General features: G+C 56.2%; 11 protein-coding genes across 11 annotated transcripts; 7 read left to right on the forward strand and 4 right to left on the reverse strand.

The window, feature by feature from the left end:
• Positions 1-512: 512 nt before the first annotated feature.
• On the forward strand, positions 513-1,142 carry IUM83_08084 (Transmembrane protein; the record flags this gene model as incomplete). The annotated part of the gene is made up of 1 exon (XM_067932436.1): positions 513-1,142. The coding sequence occupies one exon, from the start codon at positions 513-515 to the stop codon at positions 1,140-1,142; it is 630 nt and encodes a 209-aa protein (XP_067789921.1).
• Positions 1,143-1,741: 599 nt separating this feature from the next.
• IUM83_08085 (Ribosomal protein S24/S35, mitochondrial, conserved domain) lies at positions 1,742-2,413 on the forward strand (the record flags this gene model as incomplete). The annotated part of the gene is made up of 1 exon (XM_067932437.1): positions 1,742-2,413. One exon carries the CDS (start codon positions 1,742-1,744, stop codon positions 2,411-2,413), a length of 672 nt encoding a protein of 223 aa, XP_067789922.1.
• A 477-nt stretch (positions 2,414-2,890) lies between these two features.
• On the reverse strand, positions 2,891-4,234 carry IUM83_08086 (AP-4 complex subunit mu-1; the record flags this gene model as incomplete). Its single annotated transcript, XM_067932438.1, has 1 exon — positions 2,891-4,234. One exon carries the CDS (start codon positions 4,232-4,234, stop codon positions 2,891-2,893), a length of 1,344 nt encoding a protein of 447 aa, XP_067789920.1.
• Positions 4,235-5,162: 928 nt separating this feature from the next.
• On the forward strand, positions 5,163-9,491 carry IUM83_08087 (Avr1b-1 avirulence protein; the record flags this gene model as incomplete). The annotated part of the gene is made up of 1 exon (XM_067932439.1): positions 5,163-9,491. The coding sequence occupies one exon, from the start codon at positions 5,163-5,165 to the stop codon at positions 9,489-9,491; it is 4,329 nt and encodes a 1,442-aa protein (XP_067789940.1).
• A 936-nt stretch (positions 9,492-10,427) lies between these two features.
• IUM83_08088 (Avr1b-1 avirulence protein) lies at positions 10,428-11,133 on the reverse strand (the record flags this gene model as incomplete). Its single annotated transcript, XM_067932440.1, has 2 exons — positions 10,428-10,489; positions 10,554-11,133. The coding sequence occupies 2 exons, from the start codon at positions 11,131-11,133 to the stop codon at positions 10,428-10,430; spliced, it is 642 nt and encodes a 213-aa protein (XP_067789923.1).
• Positions 11,134-12,366: 1,233 nt separating this feature from the next.
• On the forward strand, positions 12,367-12,837 carry IUM83_08089 (uncharacterized protein; the record flags this gene model as incomplete). Its single annotated transcript, XM_067932441.1, has 1 exon — positions 12,367-12,837. The coding sequence occupies one exon, from the start codon at positions 12,367-12,369 to the stop codon at positions 12,835-12,837; it is 471 nt and encodes a 156-aa protein (XP_067789941.1).
• A 1,583-nt stretch (positions 12,838-14,420) lies between these two features.
• IUM83_08090 (uncharacterized protein) lies at positions 14,421-14,885 on the forward strand (the record flags this gene model as incomplete). Its single annotated transcript, XM_067932442.1, has 1 exon — positions 14,421-14,885. One exon carries the CDS (start codon positions 14,421-14,423, stop codon positions 14,883-14,885), a length of 465 nt encoding a protein of 154 aa, XP_067790056.1.
• Positions 14,886-15,376: 491 nt separating this feature from the next.
• On the forward strand, positions 15,377-15,841 carry IUM83_08091 (uncharacterized protein; the record flags this gene model as incomplete). The annotated part of the gene is made up of 1 exon (XM_067932443.1): positions 15,377-15,841. One exon carries the CDS (start codon positions 15,377-15,379, stop codon positions 15,839-15,841), a length of 465 nt encoding a protein of 154 aa, XP_067790055.1.
• Positions 15,842-16,679: 838 nt separating this feature from the next.
• IUM83_08092 (uncharacterized protein) lies at positions 16,680-17,138 on the forward strand (the record flags this gene model as incomplete). The annotated part of the gene is made up of 1 exon (XM_067932444.1): positions 16,680-17,138. The coding sequence occupies one exon, from the start codon at positions 16,680-16,682 to the stop codon at positions 17,136-17,138; it is 459 nt and encodes a 152-aa protein (XP_067790058.1).
• Positions 17,139-18,589: 1,451 nt separating this feature from the next.
• Positions 18,590-19,705, reverse strand: IUM83_08093 (alternative oxidase; the record flags this gene model as incomplete). Its single annotated transcript, XM_067932445.1, has 2 exons — positions 18,590-19,287; positions 19,504-19,705. The coding sequence occupies 2 exons, from the start codon at positions 19,703-19,705 to the stop codon at positions 18,590-18,592; spliced, it is 900 nt and encodes a 299-aa protein (XP_067790057.1).
• Positions 19,706-20,581: 876 nt separating this feature from the next.
• Positions 20,582-22,461, reverse strand: IUM83_08094 (ABC transporter-like protein; the record flags this gene model as incomplete). Its single annotated transcript, XM_067932446.1, has 2 exons — positions 20,582-21,115; positions 21,196-22,461. The coding sequence occupies 2 exons, from the start codon at positions 22,459-22,461 to the stop codon at positions 20,582-20,584; spliced, it is 1,800 nt and encodes a 599-aa protein (XP_067790052.1).
• Positions 22,462-23,357: the final 896 nt, after the last annotated feature.

Consider the following 23,357-nt stretch of genomic DNA (forward strand, 5'->3'; position numbering starts at 1 on the left):
GCTGGGACAAAGCCCATGATGCTGGTATCGCCTTGAAGGGCGGGGAGGATCCCATGTAGTGGTCAAATTCATTCCCCTCCGGCTCTACCTCAGCTGTTCGATATCTTCGAATAAAAAATCACAGAGTAAGATTGAAACATGATTGGTAGTTTTTTACCCAATAATATTGTGTGTAAACCGGATCAAACCGGATTCGATTCGCTTTAATCCGGTTGTTCACCTAACCGGTTCGACCCGATTTAAAACCGGATCAAACCGGATTTGCTCATCCGTTTCAATTCTCTAGTCACGAGCGCTTGGCTTTTACAGATGCTGTGTCAATTGTTTACTTACAGGGTGCCAACCTTGGCCAGCCGGAGGTAGCCGACATCGCCAGCGACGAAATCTACAAGGATGCGACGGACATCTCTTGCCCCGTGTGCGGCAAAGGTTACAGCCAGCTCACCCACGCCGTACCATGGCTCTCCAAAGGCGCTCAGAAGAATTACACTTGTTCCGACTAGCACGCACAAATGGTGCACGATGAACCCGCATCGTACGTCGCGGCACAAGCCTCGTCAAATGGCTTCTGCTACTCTGGCGCCGCTGCCAAACCCACCGGGTTAGTCATGTTCAACGGGTTCCAACTGGCAATCGGCAGCGACTCATCTTGTTTGCTTCTGCTTTTCCAGTCGTGGGTGCTCTCCTCCGCGGTCAAGTACGCGTTCGCGTTTCTCGGCGTCGTGTTGTTGGCCATGTCGCTCGAAGGGTTCGGCGAATTCCGCGAACACATCCAGAAGCGGCTCCTACAGCAGCGAGGTGTTGTCGTCACTCAAGCCGACTACATGTTGCTCTCCACGCCACAAGTCAACAGCGCCAGCGACGGCAACTTGATGGGCCTCGAGTTGAAATCCGGTCACGTGTTGCCTGCGTCGTCCAAAGTCACCGTCATCCGTCGCCTGCCGCTGTCGTACAAATTGGTTCTCGCCGTGCTGTACATGGCCCACTTGTGTCTGGGCTACTGGGTCATGCTGGCCGTCATGACGTACGAAACGCTCATGTTCGTCGCCGTGATCGTCGGTCTGGGTCTGGGCTTCGCCGTCTTCAAGGACACCGAGGCCGACACACTCAGCGGCAGCCTCGACCCCTGCTGCTCCAGCTAAGCAAAAACTTACTTTAGGTAAAAAAAAAAAAAAGAGTAAGTAATTTACTACCGTTCTAGATAGTGTTGTACACATATAAAAAAATATGTCGGTGGGTGTTGATTCCTCCAGGCGTGTCTTTAGTCCGCAGGATAAGTGTCCACCAGTGGCAGAATCAGCTTAGAGAGGGTCGTCGCTGTAAAACACAACGCGGGGGAGAAGAGGCCGGATACCTTCATCACCTTGTGGTAATTGATCATGGATCCCGCGATCCCGGTGTCACTCCCCCGCCATCTTTTACGAGGGAGGAGGACGCTAGCACTGGGGCGACAAGCTCCCCATCTCCCTGTCGAAACTTATGGAACCCGCCCTGCAGAGGACCCCCGTCGATCCCCCTCCCTCCCCAGCCGCATGGACCTGCCGTCCGTATCGCACAGGACGTGACAGCGCCGCCGGCCCACCGCATCGGGCCACCAGCCAAGTCTTCGTGCCAATAATAATAATAATGTCCTCAGGTATTTACCAAATATCACGTTACGCAGGGTGTCTCGATCGGTTTGGACGGGGGATGGTAGCGTGTGGAGCTCCTCGCTCACACCCCAGGGACGGAGACAGGTAGCATGATGCTGGCCAAGCAAGTGACGCGCGCGCTGCGCCGGCCATCGGCCGCGCGCTTCCTGGCCACGGCCGACGAGTCTGTGGCCAAGCCGGCCAAGACGGCTAAGGCCGGCAAGGCGCCGGCCCAGGCGCCCAAGTTCCGCAAGAAGAAGACGTTCCAGTTCTCGGGCAAGGACGTGGAGCAGGCCGCGCCGCTCGAGGAGTTCGCGTACCCGGCGTACTGGGACGAGGACTTCCCGGCCGACTTCGACGACGCCATGAAGCACGAGGTGGAGAAGCTGCAGATCTTCGCCGACTTCACGCCGTACCTGGACCTGTCGTGGCAGCAGCAGATCCACCCGGCCTTCGACGGCGCCGCCATCAAGATGACGCTCAACTGCCCGCTCGAGGACTTCGACGAGCGCCTGTTCGTGGACGACAAGACCACGCACGACACCAAGGTGGTCATGGAGGTGCCCATGAGCTGCTTCAAGGGCCTGGACCAGCAGGCCAAGGACCTCGTGGCGCAGCTCGCCGGGCCGCGCTACAACGCCAACAAGAAGATGCTCAAGATCGCCGAGGACCGCTACAACACGCGCGTGTTCAACCACAAGCGCATCTGCGACATCCTGCGCGACCTCACGGAGACGGCGCTCGAGCTCCGCGGACAGGCCACGGACGAGAAGAAGCAGTAGACGGACGCAATGCGGTTCACTGCTCGTTTTTGAAGTGCTGCGGAGCACCAGCAGCCGCACCAAAAGGCTGAGTTTATAGCCCTGGCGAGGCTGCTAGTTGTTAATGCTCGAGGCAATCAAGACAGCAGGCAGGCAGGCAGATATCTCGACTAGGTTTCGGCTGAGATGGATGAATAGATGACGATGATGTGGACTTTAGCAGCAACGAAAAACACAAACAGGCAATTCCTTTCTCGAGGCGCTTTATGAGGGTGCGGGCGCCCTCCATGCCCTGCATGGCTGACGCCCGCTGCTTTCTGAGTTCCGTGGGTGCTTTCGACGACAAGTGGGGGTCAGGACGCATGGAGCGCCGCCTACTTTCCAGGCTCCATGCGCCAAAGGTGTCTCTAAGATCCCGCTGCTGGGCTACCTACCTACCTACTTACCGCGCCACGTCCGAGCTTCGCTTTGCCGACTCGCTTCCCTGGCTGAGGCGGCCTAAATCCTGCACACGTAAGAACTGGACTGCGTGACGTAGCGCACCCATCGCTTGTACGTGTAGTTGGGGTGGCGCGCGTGCTCCGGGATGCGCAGGTAGCGCACCTGCAGACTCGAGGTATTGTACATGGGGATCTCAAAGTTCATGCTCACGGGGCCGATCTCGCGCCGCACGTGCGGACTGGGCTGGCCCAGCGTGATCTTGGCGCGCAGCGTGAGCTCGGAGCCGCCCGTGAAGCGCTTGATGGCCCAGCGCACCTGGTTCTCGTTCTCGCGGTACTCGGCCAGCTGGCCCGCCGCGCTCTTGCCGATATCGCACGAGACGGCCACCGTGGACTGCGGCACGGGGAAGCGGATGATGACGTTGGCGCCGTAGTTGTTCTCGGGCATGTCGGCGCGGATCTTGAGCACCATCTCGATCTTGGTCGGGGAGAGCTCCTCCACGAAGGGGAAGATGCGGAAGGGCGCGCGGAAGTCGCCCGTGATGCGGTAGTTGATGACGGTGAACTCTCCGTCGGGCGGCTGGAAGATGAGCACGCGGTCGCGCTCGAACTCGTCTAGCTGCACGCAGTCGTGGAAGTTGCAGTCGTCCAGCACCACCTGTCCGTACTGCCTGGCCCCCGTGTTGCCGATCACCAGGTCCTCGTTCAGCGCCAAGCGCAGCTCCGGGTTGCCCGACAGGTAGCTCTTGAGCTGGATGCGGCCCTCGATGGACGCGTTGAGCATCTGGCCGCCCGAGCTGAAGACCACGTTGAGCCGCTCGAGGATGTCGCAGAAGAGCTCGTTCTCGTCCTGCTTCTTGGAGCTCTGGCCGGCCGTGGCCACGGGCTTCTTGACGGCGCTGGCGGCCTTGATGTTGGAGCTGCGGTTCATGAACTTGGCGCCGGCCTTGGGCTTGGACAGCACGGCGTCGCCCACGAGGATGGCCTCGTTGTGCACGTGCACCTTGAGCCCCTCGGTGCTCGTGTCCTGCGCGAAGCCGAAGTCCAGCGTCTCGTCCAGCAGCTCGTAGCACAGGATGAAGTTCTTGCGCAGCGTCTCCTCGCTCAGCACGCCGCAGTAGTCCTTGAACACGCGGCACAGGCGCGTGAGCAGCTCCAGGATGTAACTCGGGCTCACGTTGTAGCGCGTCGTGGCCACGAAGTACAGCCCGTTCTTCTTCACGAACAGGTAGTTCACGCCGTCCACGTTGAACGTCGGGGGCGCGTCCCCCTTCTCCCAGAACTTGACCTTGCGGAAGAAAATCTCGGCCGAGTTGCCCTCCACGTCGCCCCGGAAGTCGTTGAAGATGATGGTGTCGCCCCGCGTGGACAGGATGTAGAACTGCGAGATGGACGACGACATGGCTGTGCTCGGGCTGCTTGGCGCTTTGGAGGTGCCACGTCAAAGGCTCAGTTGGTTCGCTCCCCCGCTCGCTCGGCTGGGACAAAGGACGCCAAGATCGAGCGCCACGACGCGACGGGTACAAGAACTGCTGCAGGCTGTATGCTGGCGCAAGGGTCCCTATAAGAGAACCGCTGTGGATGGGACGACCTCCCGGAGGGAATACCGCGGGGAAATCAGATCCCGGAATTTGGGCTTCGAGACGACATGCATACAATACCGTAAGGCCTTCTTGACGCCGGCACGTCCGAAGTTCGTGCGGCTTTAAAAGATCGTTCTGCGCTGCGTGGGTGTTGTGACTTGCAAGTTGTAAATGCATTGAATTCCGTCGTCACGCTCCAATGCTAACGGTGGCTTGGTGGCTTTGGGAGAAAAAGGGTAAGAATATAGAGATCGCGTTTGTTTTCGCGCGATCCGTCGTGATGTTGGCCCCGCAGCACGTTAAGCCTGAGTTTGCGTGCCACGGCAAGATTCAATTCAGGCTTAACAGTCGATTGGTTAAACTCCCACGACTTGAAACGATGACCACATCCAACTTTGTTTTAGGCCACCCGGCGGATGAGAACCTAGAGCCAATTAATTACCCGCACTCGCCACAACCTTCCTCTTGTCGCCAAAGCCGTCACCCCCACCGACGTGGTCACACCAAGTAACAACCCACCGGACGGCTTTCGACACAAATCGACTACAACAACCCCTTTCCAAAACCTGAAGCCATCTCGCCCTCCAAATCCGCATGCTCAATACTCAATCCCCCCTCAACTCAAATACCCAACCCGGGTCTCCGTCCAGACCCGCCTGTCGTCCGAAAAGAAAACCTCGCGACCACTTGACTGGAACGGATCACAAGGCACCAACTGTCCCAGCGTCGACGCCACCTCCACGCGCCATGCCCAGCAGCGAGGACGCGCGCGCGCCCAACACGTGGACGCTGGAGGAGTTCGGCGACCTGGTGACGGCCTGGGAGCTGGCGGCCTCGCGGCCGCGCGACAGCCAGGCGCAGACGCTGCACGACGCCGTGTTCAAGCACTTCGTGGCGCTGCGCGGCGGCTCCACGCGGCGCAACAAGGCGGCGCTCACGAGCAAGCGCAGCGCGCTCAAGTTCTCCTACCTCTTCGTGCGCGACTTCGACGCGGCGCAGCGCGCGGCCGCGCAGCCGTCTTTCTTCGCGCTGCCGGCCGCGCGCCGCCTCGAGCTCGCGCGCGACTGGAAGCAGCAGAACTCGAGCGTCGTGGAGCTCACGCCCGCCATGTGCCAGGCGCTCGCGCGCATCGTCAGCAAGGGCGGCGACGACGAGCGCGCGGCCAAGGACCCGGCCAAGCCCAAGGACGCGCCCCGGGCCGAGCCGCGGCCCACGCGCGCGGCCAGGCCCGCCGCGCCGGCCAAGCGCAAGCCGCCGCCGGCCGCGCGCCCCATCAGCAGCCCCTGGTCCGCCCAGGAGATGATGCAGCTCATCAAGGCCTGGGACGTCGCGGCCCGCACCGTGTGCGAGAGCGCGGGCGACGCGCCCATGTCCATCGTGCACGAGATGTTCCGCGAGTTCGAGCTGCTGCAGGGCGGCCGGAACGTGCGCAACCTGTCGGGCCTGGCCACGCGCCGCCGCGTGCTCAAGCAGTCGTTCTCGCGCGTCGCGGCCTTCGACAAGATCCAGGAGATGAACGGCGACCCAAAGTTCACGGACCTGCCCGCGGCCACGCGCCAGAACTTGATCCGCTCGTGGAAGAACGCCAACCTGCTGGACCTGTCCGCGGACATGTACGCCGAGCTGGGCCGCGTCATCCCGCTGGACACGAGGGCCGTGGCGCTCGAGGACATGCGGCGCGCCAAAGGCCCCAACTCGGCCAGTGCGCGCGCGGCGCGGAAGCCTGGGAGACCCCCGAAGAGGCAGAGGACCGCGAGGACGCTGCAGGATGGCAAGGAGGACGACGAATATTCCAGCAGTGTGTTTTCGTCGCAACCACCGAGTGTTGCTGGTGACAGTGAAGAGGAGAAGGCGGCGATCCCGATCATGGTCGCTCAGAGCAGAGCGCAGACCGACAGAGAAGAGAAGGCAAGCGAGCCGATCGCGCAGACAAGTTACGTTGCCGAGAAGCCGGCTGCTCCTATCGACACCGGAGATATTCGTGCCAAGCAGGCGATAAATACCTCAGCGAGCGGTAGTGGAGATATGGTGATAACTACCAAACCAAGCGTTGGTGACGTGCACCGCACAACGAAAGCTACTGTCAGCATCGCCCCGGATGCAAAACCAACTCCACCGCCTGCTCCAAGTGCCGTTCAAAAACCTTCAGTGCCAGTTGTTGGACAAAATCGTAATGCGGAGAAGACACTCCCTGGTGCTGACGGAGCGAAGAAAACGACCCCATCTTCGGCTAGCCGGAATCCCGTGCCGGCGAGAAATTTGGCACCGAAGCTTCCTACCATTTCCACCCAAGAGGCCACCGCCGATAAACTTGTTGTGACGAAGAGTGCTCAAGACGACAAGAAAGACGTTGCTGGTGCTACCGCTCTGCCGACTAACGTCTCGAAGGGACCGGGGAGGGGTAAAAGAAAACGCAAAGTAAATTCTGACGGACCGAATGGCCACCTATGGGAAAACGAAGAACTCGACATCCTGATCAAGGCGTGGGAGAAAGCAGCGATTATGGTGTGCAATAGTGACCCCGCTGAACGGTTGTCGCTCAACAGAGAAATGTACCGTGAATTTGTGGAAATGCAAGGTGGATCGTCAGTTCGAAACAGCACAGCCCTCGCAGCGCGGCGGAGCTCGCTAAAATTTTCCTACGCCCACATCCACTCTTTTAACGCGTCACAGAAGGCAAAGGGCGAGCCGTCATACCATGAAATCCCAGAAGGGACGAGGATTACTGTACTGCGGTCGTGGAAAAATCGCAACTCGGTTGATTTGACGAAGGATATGTACGAAGGGCTGGGACGTATTCTCGCGATGGATGAAAAGCTTGCTGAGATCCGAAGTCTCCGTCCACCTCTGCCTCCACCGCAAAAGGCACTTAAGAGTGCGAAGGACTCTGCAGAGTCCAAGTCGACAGACAACATGTCGAAAACGGCGAAGTGGTCTATTGAGGAATCGTCGGACTTGATTAAGGCGTGTGCAGATGTGATGAATGTTCCTTCTGACAAGGAGCAGTCCGCGACCGAACGTGAGTCGTTGATTTATGACGCTTTCGTGGCCCGTCGGCAAAACGCAGGTGATACAGACACTCCGATCAGGCGAGACTTGAAATCAATGGCGCAGCAGTGGCGGTATATTCTTGCTTCGTACTCGTATATCAAGGCATGTAATGACAGTCGAGCAGAGGGAGACAGTCTGAGCTGGTTCCAAATGTCTCCCGTGCAGAAGCGTGCGTATCAGCAATGCACAAACGTCCCGTTACGGTTTGTGGATCTTGACGCCGAAATGTTTGCGTTAGTGACTGAGACGTCATTCGTGGGAGTGGTGTCGCCGGCTCCGAATTTGCCTTCGCCTCCAGCTAAAAGCACGCCGGACGGAATTTCTCTCCGACCTCGATCGACTCGAAAGAGGACGGAGGCATTTTGGTCGTCCGATTCAGAATCTTCCATGGTGTCGGCAAACCCAAGACATGGCAGCAAGGAATTCACAGCACCCGTGGCGAAGAAGGGAAACAATTGGCCTGCCAAGGAGTTGTGGAATTTGATTCAGGCGTGGGAAGACGCTTCGGGGTCGTCGAAGAGTGGAAAACTGACTGCCGCCCTGGACTCGACGTTTGACAAGTTCACAAAGTTGCAACAAGGTCCGTCGAACCGGAATCGGTCTATCCACAGTGTTCGAAACAAAATGATCGCGTTGAAGTCTTCGTTCACAGGCATCTCGGAGTTTATTTCTGAGAGAGGTGATAGTGCAGCGTGGTTCGACCTGACGCCGGAGGAGAGATTGGCTGAGATTCGTGGCTGGAAGAACAAAACAATTATGGATCTGAACAAGCAGATGTTCAATGCACTGGCGCGAATTCTCCATAGAAAAACAAGTGGAGCGTACGAGAAACCTGGGAAACGGAAAGGGGGAAAACCTCCGAGGTCATCGCCTGTTGGGGCTGATACTAGGGAGCACGATGAAAAGGGTCACTCAGGACAGAAGCCAGAGAAGTACATCGCTGCGAATTGGAGCAAGGAGGAGCTCCTTATGTTGGGCGAAGCGTGTGGTGAATTGCTGGAGGGTCGACGGACCCGGCGGTATGTCTTTGAGGAAGAAAAAGATCGGCTTTACCGTCGCTATGAGGAACTTGGTGGCACTAATTCCCTCGGCGCGGCTGTTGGTCTAGCACGGTTCGTGTTGGACTCGTACGAGTTCATCTACTTCTACGACCAGAAGGCAGCTGAAACCAACTCGCTCTCCTGGTTTGAGCTTGACCCGGCCGACCGAGACCCCATCGTGGCAAGAATGAGCAGATCTTACCGCAGTTTCAATGGCCTCACCACTGTCGACGAAGACATTTATGACGTTATTGACGCCATCGATGCTGAGATCCGTTTGAAGCTGGGTGAAACGAAGAAAAAGACCTACAAGCCCCCGAACGACGCTTCTTCCTCGCGTTACGTTGACATTGAAGTTGTTGTCGAGCGCTGTACCTTCATCAAGCGAAAACACCCGGCTTCGACAACTCCTATTGCGCCAGAAGTACCCACCAAATCGGAGGAGCCGACGTCTGAAGCAGATGCGGATTCGTCGTCTTCGGAATCGTCAGCCGACGGAGCTGACAGCGACTCAAGTGCGCCGTCAGTAGTGGTGAGATCTCCGGCTGTACAGCAGCATGAAGACATCCCAATGGCTGCTTCGCCTAGGCGAGCGATTGTCCGCCGGAATTCGGGTGCCAGTCGCGTCCGAGCACCTCCATCTCGTAAACGCGCTCGCGACATCGACAACTATGTCGGTAGTTCCTCGACATTGTACATCACGGAGATCATTCAGCAGCAAAACACAAAACTGGAAGCAGCCGTGAAGCGCTTCCGGAAAGACAGCGCTAATGCCCGCAAGGAACATCATGCTTTTTTGCTGCAGAAGCTTCAAGACAGCTTTCCTGTGGACAGCGGCAATGGCTCATTCTTGGAGCGTGTTGCAGAGCGACAGGGTCAGACTTTGGTGGACATCTTTCAGCGACTTCAGGAGCAGCGCGAGGCTGAGAGAGCGAAGGACGAGGAGCTGATGCGCCAGTTGTTCGGCCGCAGTGGCCGAGCTTAAGTTGAGTACTCCTATGCGATTTATGTATGAATGCCGGAGCGTGACGTAGTGAGCTGGAGGCTCCGGGTACTAGGCGTTCCATTCATTAAGCTTAACTGTTGAGCTGTATTTGCCCATGGTTCGCTCACATCTTTGTGTAGAAGATCGCCCCGCACGTTGTGTGTGCTTGGACCTGCGTAAAGTTCCTCACTACAGGCGGTTGAAGACCTCCAGGGAACGCGATAGGGCCAACACTAATGCTCGCGATGCACCCACCGAGTGAGAGCTCTTGAAACCTGTCGGCGATGAGCTTGCTTACCTCCTTCGCATGGACTGGATCGTCGACCTCATTCAATGCACCGGCAACCACAAATGCTCCAAGCGCTCGCATGTTCGCCAAAGACAATCCTGTTCGAGTGTTATGAAGAATCTTCGTTAGCGCTTGAGACGTCCGCGTCGAGTGATGCGAGGCAAAAACTCCATACGCTCCTTCCTGCCAGCAAAAGCCAGGCACGGTCGTCGCCAAACCGTTCCAACCCGGGGACACAGACTCAAGTCGTTCGATGTGAGCGGAGGTTGGAGCAGGCAATAGGTCACTGTCCGCGGTGCGGCAGCAGCTGTTGAGATATTCGAGCGGAGCGCTTTCGTGACACGAGAAGATGTTGAGCGTTCGACCCCCCTGTTCGATAGCAAGTCTCTCTGACGCTTCCAAGAGGTCCATGATGCGGTGCTGCGCGACTTCTTCCGACGTTTCGTGGCCGAGCATTGAAACCAGGTCGAACGTCACTATTTGGCTGAACTCGTCTAAAATATTGGTGCTCTCGCATCGGACAACTGGTGTGATCGGATAGTATCCGCTCGAGGAGAACGACTTCACGCCGACTTGACCGTGAAATCGAAGCAGCATCGTCGATGGAAACGCTACCTGGCCCCGAGGACGAGGCCGCCGAGATGATGCTAACTGTTTTGCGCCTCTGCTCTTCCGTGGCTTTCGGTCTTGCCGTGCTTCGACCACACCACTGTATGTAGCAATAGGAATACACCGGTCAATGAGCGGCGACACGGCACCGACGACAGCAGCACCGGGATACCATTCCTCAATCGCTGGTACCAGGTGACGAGCGCTCTGGTCGTTCACTCCAAACATCAAAAACGATGGCGTGTCTTGCTCCCCTAACGACGTGAACGGGTTCTCCAGCTCCACACCTCCGTGATGATAACTTCTCAGGTCCTTCCTGACGAACTCTACCATCTCTAGCGTCGTTTCCGGCAGGTGAGCAACAGAGATCGACATCGTCACCGCACTATCACTCGTATCTTCCACTACCTCTTCCTCCCCCTCTTCTAGACCCAATACCGCGTTCATAGTGAACACTCCGACGATTTTACATCTCGGAGGCAGCAGCTTGGCCTCCTCAATTGCTGCAATGACTTCCTCCCAATAGCCGCCACTGTGCCACGGACTAGAGTCCTTGCTAGCAGCCGAGAGCAGCACCAGGTCGGGCGCGAAGCGGGTGTCCGCCCATTTCAAATGGTTGGTCCGGAGCAGCTCCAGACTGTCGGAGCCATTGGCGGACGGGCCCAAAAGTGTCGACCGCCACTCCGGGCGCGACTTCTTCGCCTCCGCCACCACTTGTCTCCACTCGGAGCACACGCAGAGCATTGCGCTCGTGTCTCTCCATGTCAGGAACGGCAGTAGCCGAGTCCACAGATCGGATGGCAGCGAGGTTACGCGACTTTGGGGCTTGATAACATTGCGACCGCGAGGAGTTGATCGATTCCGATTGCGTGACGAAGTGGACTTGGGCTTGGATTTATCGGTCACGTTGCGTTGCGGAGGCTTGGGGCGCTGTGGGCCGCGGCGCGACGATCGGCGGGAGGCACCTCGGCTGTCAGCCATGAATATTGCTACGTGCGACTCGAACTGGTTACGCGGCGGTGGTTACGTCCAGCACCAGATGTTACGCTGGACAAGGAGCAGGAAGGTCTCCGTTAGGACATCCAGAACTTTTACAAACTACGTCACTACGCCAAGCCGTGGCTAGTGGTGGTGTACATGTAGTGCAGGGAATATCATTTAGGTGGGGTATTGTGCTCAACGCACGCTACTTACGCTGGAATACTAGTTTTGGAAGATCCATCTGTAGGGTGAAGGGAGCATTTCCGAGCTTCTCAACGCACGGAGTTCGTCAGTTTGATAGAATGCTGATGCAGTCATGTTCATGTAAGCCTCCATTGGCTGGTCATCCGTCGCCTGAGTTCGCTTGAGATTGACGCGGATGATGGTACCGGTAGGTTTGGGAAATGCACATCGAAACTGGAAAGCAAATGGCGCTGAAGAGGAGACGGGATTGCATCTGTTGGGAGCACTATGCAATCTGCTGCTTACACGACGGAGCTCATCGAAGCTGGGTGGCGGCATTGATGGAAGATTGGCAGCTCTCTATGTCGGATCTCGGAGCTCTCCAAGCTCGCCGCCGTCCCCTACAGAAGATGGTACCTGGTCGTCGATCGAGTTCTTGCTTGTCTGACCCACCACTAAGAAGTTCAAGTGTCATCAATGGCTCCCTGTGGACAATGTCCACTGGACATACTGTATATATAATAGCTGACTAACCTGCGAGCGTAGACGGACCCTCTATAGATTCCGCCAGAGCAACTCCGTGACTGCCTCACCTTCTCGAAAACAAGCTGGGGCGCTGCACACGCCGCAGAGATAGTCCGCAGTTCGCCACATCCAGGCGACATCGCAATCTTCCTTGACGGTCTCTTTCGCCGCGGTAGCACCTGCCTCACCAGAAGATTCGTGCACGAACTGCCTACACCCCCAAAGCTTTTGGCATTGTCGTTTTTGCGTCCTTGACCACCACTCCATAGATCTCCAAGACTCGCCACGATGGCACAAGAGATCACCGATGTCAAGGCCTTCGCTCTCAGTGCCGCAGTACTTTATATCAAGTTCCTCGCCTGCACTATGATCCAGGGTCGCAAGGCCTTCGCCGCCGGCACGCGCATGGCTGAAGACAGTAAGCTACCGCAAGCCAAGAACGCCCCCAAGCAAGGGTTTGCAGACCTCACTGATGACCATGTCCGGACGGCCGTGGAGGAAGAGATGCGCTGGAAGCGTATCATCCAGAACGACCTCGAGTCCATGCCGATGGCGTACGTCGTCTTCTGGAGCGCCATCAGCGTCGGCGTGAGTTCCAGCCTGACGACGACCCTGCTGTTGGTCTACACAATCGCTCGTGTCGGCCACACGATCGTCTACTCCCAGAGCCTACCTTACGCTCGCATGGTCTTCTGGATGGTAGGCATGGCATGTATCGTGATTGGTGCTGTGGCTAGCGTCTTAGCTGCGTTGGCATAATTTATAGAGCAAACTGGTGTATTAGAACTCGGCCAGCCGAGCTGCAACATTATTCTAAATCAACGTGGTCCTGTGGGGTGTCGATTGTGTGCGTGGAAGTGTCACTGCATCAGGGTGAGTGGGTAATCTATAGGTATACCCAAGAGCTTTGACTTTCGTTCATTTGCCGAGCTTGATCTACAGACTGTAGGCTGCAGTGCATGACCCTGCGATTGACAACACAGAGCACCGAGAAGTACACGTAGTCTACATGATGTAGGAGACAAAGTCGCGCTGCGCACGAGGAAGATCTGAAATTTGAATAAAAACGAAACGATTACAGAAAACTAGGTAGCAGTGGGCGCACGCTTCGAGTTGGCTAAGCCGGCGAGACTGCTGAAGGCGTGAAATGCTTGAGAAGCTTCGAGTGTAAGCGGCTCCATGGTGAAAATGTGTAGTAAGTAGCACATACCAAGAGGAATGTTGGAGACTCAGGATGAAGCTCCGCTCGCTCGGGGTGGGGTGGGGTGGGTTGGGGGGGGGAGCAACGCGACCTTTTCCACTGTAAGAGTCTCAGTGTCGCCTTGACACTCTCAGTGCCTGAATGTTGTAGAGCGGCAACTTGTTCCAGGTTGTCGTCATTGTCGATTCGTCGCACCCTCTATGGATGCCCTTCGAGCTCCGCAAGACATTGTGGCTGGCCAGGCATCACTCACTCACCTTCGGCTCTGCTGGCGCACCTTCGAGCAACACAACACCCTCACCTGTCTCGCACCTAAGCGGAGGGTGCAAGTAACACCCATCTAATTTACTAAAACTTTACCGAATATTAAGCTGGATTGTAACTGTATTTGTTACTTGCTTGTTGTATATAATCTCTGTTAATTAGTATATTTTCCATAATATCACATTACCAGTTGTACATGACATAGTTTTGGGAAATATAATATCCATTTAGAGCTACAGTTTTGGTCAATTGGAGTTGATTTCGCAGTTGTGCTACGTCTATCTCAAATCATAGATCGCTGGTATAACTCAATCCAAGATGTTTTGGTGGGTTGACAAAACTTTTGTTGCGAAAACATAAGGATCTGGTATACAGTACAAAATGCCAGTTTGGGCTTACGAAAGTTGGTGAATCAATTTTTAGGACCGCTGCCAAGGATGTCATCCAGAGCTGATTGCATTCCAACAGGATGATCTTGTTCGAGGAGAATCCAGCTTGCAGGGTAAAGCCGGATGAGGCTATCTCACGGGTGGACATCCCTGCAAGTTCATTCTATAAAGACCGCCAAGTTCATGTACCTAGTGTTGCATTATTCCTATGGTTAGTTGTAGAGTAGCGCTGGTAGCCCATTCCACTTCAAAACAGCCGTGTGGGGGGCATTCCACAGGTACAAGCGAGCACAATTACTGCATAAGGTTTTGTGGACCAGGCCGCACCCAGCTCACTTCTGTAGCCACCACGTAACATGACTTACCTATGACCCAGCTGTCGCTCACCCTGCAGGGAAGTCCTTCACCTATCTCACCAAGAAGCTCTTCGCCACTCTTGAATTTGCACCATCAACACCAAGCAGCACCCGACCGCAGCCACTTCCGGCATGTTCACCGACGTCAATGCCTTCGCTCTGAGCGCTGCAGTCTTGTACATAAAATTCCTGGTCTGCACCATGATCCAGGGTCGCAAGGCCTTCGCCGCCGGCACGCGCATGGCTGAAGACAGTAAGCTACCGCAAGCCAAGAACGCCCCCAAGCAAGGGTTTGCAGACCTCACTGATGACCATGTCCGGACGGCTGTGGAGGAAGAGATGCGCTGGAAGCGTATCGTCCAGAACGACCTCGAGTCCATGCCGATGGCGTACGTCGTCTTCTGGAGCGCTATCAATGTCGGCGTGAGTTCCAGCCTGACGACGACGCTGCTGGCGGTCTATACTTTGGCCCGCATCGGCCACACGATCGTCTACGCTCAGAGCCTGCCTCGCGCTCGCATGGTGTTTTGGATGATCGGGGTGGTGTGTATCGTCACCAGCGCCGTGGCCACCGTTTTGGTAACAGTGCCGTCGTAGCTTACGGAGTGAATTCGTCCGAGCTGCATCCTTATCCTTTTTAAAAACATGTATTCCATTTCCCACTGTTGAAGTCTTACTATGGGATTGCTGGAGTTGGCATATTGGTGTCAATTGGATACATCCGAGTAGAGTTGCCCAGACGACCCACTTGGACGATTGGCCACCGAAAAGTAAGTGTACTGTAAGAGATACAGTCAGACGATGTAGTGAGTTCTCGGCGCTGTACTGACTTGGCCAGCACCTTGTGTGGCGAGTGATCCATGCGTCCTCGGAAGCCTTCATGGATCGAGGACAAATTGAAGCGACTATGACACCGGTTCTAGTCGATCACTCGGGATTCGCGTGCAGAGACTCGCTGCGAGGCGAGGTCAGGCACATGATCAGGCGGCCATGAGAGCCCAGCTCTGCGCCCTGCGGCTCTGCTTCTCGATCCCATTCCCCAATTGACTCCCCACGTGTCCAATCGAGTCAACGTTGTCCGTGTCAACATGCTCGGTGTCGTCTCCGACGTGAACGTCTTCGGTTTGACCGCCTCCGTGCTCTACGTCAAGTTCCTGGCGACGTCCATGATCCAGGCGCGCAAGTCGTTCGCGGCCAACACGCGCATGGCCGAGGACAAGCAGCTGGTGTGCGCCATGGGGATGTCGTCCGACCTGGACGAGAAGGCGCTCAAGGTGGCGCTCGATAACGAGCAGCGCTGGCGGCGCATCGTGCAAAACGACCTCGAGTCCATCCCGCTTGCTTTCGTCGTCTTCTGGGGCGCCATCCAGAATGGCGTGAGCGCGGACCTGACCAAGACACTCATGGTCGTGTACGCGACGGCCCGCTTCGGACACACGATCGCCTACGCGTCGGGAGCGGCGCGCAGCCGCATGGCCTGCTGGATGTCGGGCACCGCCTGCGTCCTCACGGCAGCCGCCAACATCGCCATGGCGGTGCTCGCCCAGCAGTGATCGATCGTACAGGTAGATACTACGTAGTCGAGTCCAGCGTGACGGATTAATCCACGTTAGATAGCATTCGTCCGAAATCCTTGCGTCTTCGTGTTGCAACGTCCCATAGCTGGAACGGACAGAGCTAGTCGCAACCTTAGAGGTTCTGAGCTCTGAGTCAGAGCTTCACGCTTTGTGCTCTGCTTCACAGCTAGAGAAACGGTCCCAACGTCCGTGCAGGTCAGGCGCAGGATAAGTATTTTCGCCTGTCAAAAAACGCTGCCTGACCTCGAGGTGATCAGGCTCGAAGAAACAGCTCCGTGCCAGTTACGGCGACGGAGATTTGCATGTCACCGGATCTGGCTAGCTCTGAGTCAGAGCTCCACGCTTTGTGCTCTGCTTCACAGCTAGAGAAACGTCCCAACGTCCGTGCAGGTCAGCCTGACCGTCAGGCGCAGGATAAGTATTTTCGCCTGTCAATAAACGCTGCCTGACCTCGAGGTGATCAGGCTCGAAGAAACAGCTCCGTGCCAGTTACGGCGACGGAGATTTGCATGTCACTGGATCTGGTTGGGTCAGGCTAGGCTGATCAGGCGCAGGTTGAACTTGATGTAGCCATGTCTATCCTCGAAAACCTGCACGACTTGTTCGCCCCTCAAACCCGGTGGCAGTTTTCTGGGTGCCATCCAACACGAATAGCATACAATACCTGCCTCCAAGACTCGATGCTGGTGGACCCGTATCCAGCGCATCCCCAACTCGTCAGCACCTGTAGCCATTTTGGTCGAGCCGGCACGACTGCATTCCTGAATTTGTTCTGTCAACGACAAGCATCCTCTCGTCCTTCACCCCCGCCGCAATGCAGACCCCCATGTCCGACATCAAGGTCTTCGCCCTCAGTGCCTCGGTGCTGTACGTCAAGTTCCTGGCCTCCACCATGATCCAGGGGCGCAAGGCCTTCGCCGCCAACACGCGCATGCCCGAGGACAAGACGCTCGTGTGCAACATGGGCCTCAAGCTCGACATGGACGAGAAGGCCGTCAAGGCCGCCGTCGAGGCCGAGATGCGCTGGAAGCGCATCATCCAGAACGACCTCGAGTCCATGCCGCTCGCCTTCGTGGTCTTCTGGGCCGCCATCGCCGTCGGCGTGAGCCCCAGCATCACCAAGACGCTCATGCTAGCCTACACCACGGCCCGCGTGGGCCACACCACCGTCTACTCGATGGGCATGCCGCGTGCCCGCATGGCCTGCTGGATGGCCGGAAGCTTCTGCATCGTCGCCGCAGCCGCCAACTCCATAGCTATGGCGCTCATGTAACTTATACTACTAGGCTGCTTCCAGTGGCCAAGAAGCCTTGTTCCAGCCTACCAACGCTCAATATAGCACTTTGATCTTCATCCTTCACTGTTTGTCGTCACTCTTCGAACTCTGGGGAGCGTTAATGTCTCGATGGAAATGGCAAGCGTGAACGGCGATGAAATAGATAGAGCAAGCAAGAAAGTGGTTGGTTTCGCACATTGTTGTCATTTCATATTGATGCTACCAACTGCGTGCGTTTCAATGTCGGGCGTCTTTCTTTCCTACTCTATCCACTCGTCGACGTCGAGCTACTGCACGGTGCACCAGCCCTGCGGCTCCTGGCCGGGCAGGTAGTGCTTGCCGGTCTTCCAGTTGGGGCAGCGATCCTCCTCCTTCACGCCTGCAAACATCAAACAGCACCAAGTCAGCTACATATCATTCGCAGTTGGGAGAGCTACTGCGACGCACCGTTGAGCGCGCTCTCAATGTGCATTCCGCAGCCTCTCCACGTGGGTTTGTGGCACGTCGGGCACTCGGTCTTCATGCACATGGTGTCAACGGAGCTTGGTGTCGATGTGGCGAGTTCGCGAGTGATGAACTGCTGCCCCGGTTCCACGCGAGTGAGTCCCTGCCTGACCTTGGTGCCCTCGATGCGCCTGACCTAACGTTGCTGACGGGCCAGAGACATGCAACGCAACATATGAACATCCAGCGCAGTTCAACTTCGTTTCGGGAAGATAGCAATGCGTTTCGTATTTTTCGAGTTAGTGAGCGTATTCGTGGTGGGCCTCGGATATCTGTGCGGCTGGGTCTGCGCCAGTGATCTTAGTGCTTGCCGGTCTGCCATTGGGGGCAGCGATCCTCTTCCTTGACTCCTGCAGCACCACAAACCAGATCCATGTTAGAAGGAGTTGCCCTGTCGTCCTTCACGAGGAGGCAGTACTCGACGCACCATTGAGCGCGGTTTCGATGTGGTTGCCGCAGCCTCTCCACGTCGCCTTGTGGCAGGTAGGGCACTCTATCTTCATGCACATGTCGACGAGGGGATTTGGAGCGGGGGGAAGGAGTGCTCGGCGCTTGTGCTCTGGACGTGGCGAATTTGCAAATGAAAGAGAGCTTCAAAGCTCTCGATTAAAACCGTTGAACTCTCCAAATGCGTATCATCAGCCCGCGAGGTGAAGCATTATCCCGTTTCTTGTGAAGTGTGCGAACAACCGCCGAGCTATTTGCGAGAATCCAACCAGCACGAAAGCCGGTGAGTTACGAGTTACTCAGAGCGCACGCACGAGACTGATCTGCATACCGGCATGACGAACATTGGGAGACTGAACGCGCTATCACATCTACCTAGGTGTGATAACGACGATCGCTACACGTAACTTTAGTAGACTCTTCTCTTTGATTCTACCATCGTTAGAGTTTTCGTTCGTTCATCTCTAGTGCAGGGAGGAATTTTTTGGGAAGGTGAATTAGTGCTGACCTACGAAGGGGTTGACGTCTCGCTTCTGGTCGAGCCCCGCAAACGTGTGGTTCACGTCACGGTGATTAGCTTCGTCCGCGCGGATGCACTTGATCATGTCGTACACTTTGGCGTCGTCCGGGAGGTTGTAGTAACTGCGACCGATGAGGGGCGCGGTCGTGGTGCACCATTCGTCGAGGTGTCCGTGCTCCATATCCTCGAGCAAGTTCGTGTAAGTCTTGACGGCCTCCTCCTCGAGAAAACCCACGAAACGGTGACACATCTTCGGTGAAACGAGGTAGGTCAGGAAGAACGCCGGGAAGAACACCCCCTGCGCGGCCAGCACCATCATGCGGAAACCCAGCCCGGGTTGCTTCATATTCATGAAGATCAGCAGGTGCATGCGCTCGTTCTCAGCTTCCTCCAGCAACGTGTGGATCCAGCCGTAGTCTCGCTTGAGCGAACGCAGCGAGCGTAGATGGCGCGCCATACCGGCCACCATACCCGGTACGCCAGCCACGGTTTCGAGGAAGAGGCACCGGTTGAGCCAGTCTTGCACGGTCATGGCGCCACCGGGTCCACGATATCCCGAGAGGAGATCGAATCCTAGTCGGAGTGTCTTGACACCGAGTAGTGCGACGTACTCGTGTATCTTCTTCGGTTGGTGGTGTGTCTGCGGGATTTCATCGATCGCGTCAAGGTTGTAGACTGGGTGAGGAATGGGATTCTTCCACACAGGTCCGACGCTGGTGCTGGTCACAGCTGTATGCCCGATCGGAGCGAGCGCGTGTTTGCTTGACGATTGGGTGAAGTGCTTGAGAGATGCCGGCTCTTCAGTCACGTCCTTGATTTCGGGCAACGGCGCTGCCGTCCACTTCACCTCTGGTAGCTCTATTTTCGCCGGCGGCGAAGGCGAAAGGTGGCCGGCCGTGGTGGCTGGAGCCGTGGCGAAAACTCGCCACACCATGTGGCTGGGTAGGATGGGGAGGCTGTGTACCTTGACCGCGAACACGGGCTTGTCCGTGCGGGCCTGCGCAACGGCCGACAACTGGTGCGGCGCGAAGCCGAAGTGCGCGCGGACCGTCGAGCTCGGGCGGCACGACCGCAGCAGGCGCCCGGACATCATTTTGTTCAGAAGAAGGAAGATAAGAGGTCTTAGCACAAGCTTGCTTGTTCACAAGTGAGCACCGATAGCTGCATCTTGGCGGCTAAGTCTAGGCGCGCATTTGCTTCAGAATAGCAACAAAGACCTCGTCCTGGGAGTTTCGCTTCGCTCTCCACCCCACGTTCGCTGCTATAGTTGGCTCGCAGTTTGTCAGGCTAGCGCCGCACGCCACAGACAACGCCGCTGGGGCGCGGCGTCTACATCCACGGGCCCCTTCGCGCTGCAGCATCGACATGAAGGCGCTATCCGGACAAGGACATGTTGAAGTGGGTATGTAATCCTACAGGGCCTGTAGTATTTAATAATGGACCATCTATGTATCCGGGTCAGGCATGGGTCCAGGCTGCGGACCGGAACCCGCGACCCTCGGCTCATTCGCCAATTTTCTGCCTGGAGCTCAAGTCAAGTCCCCAAGACCAACAAGTCCGCCGTGATGTGCATGAAAGTGGAGTGCCCCACCTGCCACAAGGCCACGTGGAAGGGCTGCGGCCAGCACATCGACGCCGCGCTCAGCGGTGCGTGCACCAGTAATCAATGAGAAACGATACCTTCCATCTCACTCTTGTGCCCTTCCTTCTGCAGGCGTGAAGGAGGAGGACCGCTGCCCCAACTGGAAGACGGGCAAGCACTAAGCAAGCGCCCACAGATCCTCCCCCCACTCCATCTATCACTCAAGAGAGAGGGGGCGGGAGTGCCTTCATGACCACACAAAAAAGCATATCAACATCTTCGCAGTTAGGGGATAGGAAAACGGAGATGCCAAACCACCACAACAATTCTACTCAAATGAAAACCTCGTCGGGTCTCCTTTAGCTTATTAAGCAGAAGACGGCCTCGTTAGTATAAATTGTCGTTGTGCTGGTATTGGTGCTGCTGTTTACCGACGCCCCGTGTGGAACTTGTAGAGGATGAAGGTGAAGATGATCTCCAGATGGCGTAGCAGGCGAGGATGACCATGTTCTGCGGCGTATCGACGTCGGTCAGGTCCAGTCGCTCCAGGATGGCTCTGGCCTCGGGGGTGTCGACGTGGATGAAGTGCTCGTACACGAACGACTTGAACGAGTATGAGTGGAAGGCGATGTAGTAGGCCCAGATCCAGTAGCCCGGGATGGTGTGGCGAGGCACCATGAAGCCCTCACACAGCATGAACATGCCGAAGATGCCCGCACCCAGCGCGATGCCGATGATGTAGTGCGGGACGGCAGCGCCGATCATGTGCATGCACGCCTCGGCCACCACCAGCGACAGGAACAGATTGAGCAGGAAGTACCAGAACCCGTGGAGGCCTGACAGCAGCACGACTAGGAACGTGGAGACCGCGGCGATTAAGAATATGCCGGGCAGTGTCGCGACGAAGTTGGCCACCACGTGCTGAACACGTTAAGGCTGCTGTTGGCGCGCTCGCGCATGAACACAGTGCGCTGCTCGATAAAGAATGGCAGTACAGCCACCGACATGAAGACCAGAAACGCCTGTACGTAGAAGAGCAAGGGCACCATGTCCTGCTCAGAAATGTCCTTGTTGGTGGAGAGGTACATGGTGCCCACCATGAAGGACAGCATCATATACATGGCCAGTCGGACCCAGTAGATGCCCGGGTTACGGACGTTGTTGATCGAGTTGCGCTCCATCAGCACGAAGAATTGGCGAAGAGCGGAGGGTTTCATTGGGACGACAGGTGCGGCATTGTGGACTCCAGCGTTATCGGTCTCGATGTTCTGGAGAATTGTCGCTGCTGTTGTACTGTTTGCGTAGCGTTGCACGAGCGTCTTGATGTCAGCGTGGCCCGCGAAGTCCGAATTGACGAGACTGAGGAAGTACTCGGCTGGATTCATGTACATTGGACAAGTGTACCCCGCGCCTGAGAACTGGTCGATGACGAGCTCACGCGGCCCGAAGCACACCGTTTCACCGGAAGTCATAATAGCAATGTTCGTGAACATGTCGTACACGAGTGATGAAGGCTGGTGGATCGTGCAAATGACCGTCTTGTTTTCCTGACACAATCTCGACACGAATTCCATGACGTTGTGCGTCGACGCCGAATCCAAGCCCGATGTTGGTTCATCCAGCAGCAAGATTGATGGCTCCGACAGCAGCTCAATGGCAATACTCAGTCGACGCTTCTGGCCTCCCGATATTCCCTTGCGGAAGATATCCCCTACCAGCGTGTGCTCACACACACGCAGGCCCATTTCGTCGATCACCGTCTGCACGCGTTTTACGATGGTAGCGCGCGTGACGGTGTTCGGTAGGCTCAATCTCGCGGCCATCTCGAGCGTTTCCGACACTGTGAATGACCCCATCACCGAATCCTCCTGCGCGACGTAGCTCGACACCGCCCGGAAAGTCTTCACGTTGCGCTTCTCGCCATTGAGCGAGATGCTGCCCTCGATAGTTCCAGAGCTGATGCGGTCAGCCAGAATATCGAGCAGAGTCGTCTTGCCAGAACCGGAGGGGCCCATGACTGCTGTAAGCTCTCCTGGCGCACATCGACCAGTGACTTTTGTCAGGATAGTCTTCTTACCATCCGGGCACTTCGTCGATTTCTTGACGTCGACAGTATAGGTAAGATTGCGCCAGCTCAGCGTACACGGGTTTTTGGTAATGTGCAGGACACTCTTCTCCGCGGTGAGCGTTGGAATATTTGGCTCGCTATCGAGGGCGCTGTACACGACACCGGCGCTCGGAGACACTGGGGCATGGAGTTCTGGCATGTCTGCGGTTACAGTAATGCTACCTACGGAGATTTTGTGCAAGGGAATCGCGCCGAGTCGAGTTGAATGAGCGCTAGGCCTGGAGAGAGCACTTTTGAAGAGTGATGCGTTCGCATTTCGTCGCTGCTGAACGCCAGCGCGGTAATCTGATAGAGTTATTCCAAGATAATATGTATGGTTTGAAACTACCCGGTTCTTTGCCTGAAATGAGACATCCAATCCATGTTCGTCTAGATGAAGATGTCTGAATAGTTTTCTTAAGTACAGCTATTCAAGGCAGGGTGCGATGATTCATGATGCCTGACCTCCTGCGAAGTTGAGATCGTTTCCCCCCAACAACTTTGTTCGTCGCTAACCGTGGCCTTCCCCTTCTTTCTGAGAGTGCTCATCGCCGATGAGGTCGCGATGAGTGCGATAACCGAACCCCAAAAGCACTGAACAAGTAGCAAGGACCATGGCTTTCTAATCACCCTCAAACATGTTTTCTCTAACTTTGGTTGTTGAGTTTCAACGCAGCAGTGGTATTGACATTTCTTGGAGACAATACTTAGTACGCCTCCTACTTTGCGACCAGCTCAACGGTGCCCAATATCGCGTCAATGCTAAGCAGAAGCAGCAGAGCTCGCACCCACTTCGGCGGCAGTTTGTGGGTTTGCACTGGATGTACGATATTCTGCTTCACGCACGAACAAATTTGCTGACCGGGGCTCGTTCTTCGACGCTTGTAAATCCCATGCTGCTTGAGGTGCAAATAGCTACGAGCAGGATCAGGAAAATCGAAAAATGCAGGGAAAGGACGAAACTTCGAAAATGTCGGATTCATTAGCTTTTGTTCGTGGATTCTCTCATACCGTAGCGTTCTGCATACGTGACACCTAACGACCGGATTCATTTCC

This window comes from Phytophthora cinnamomi (genome assembly GCF_018691715.1).
Source record: "Phytophthora cinnamomi strain GKB4 chromosome Unknown Contig49, whole genome shotgun sequence".
Classification (NCBI taxonomy): Eukaryota; Oomycota; class Peronosporomycetes; order Peronosporales; family Peronosporaceae; genus Phytophthora; species Phytophthora cinnamomi.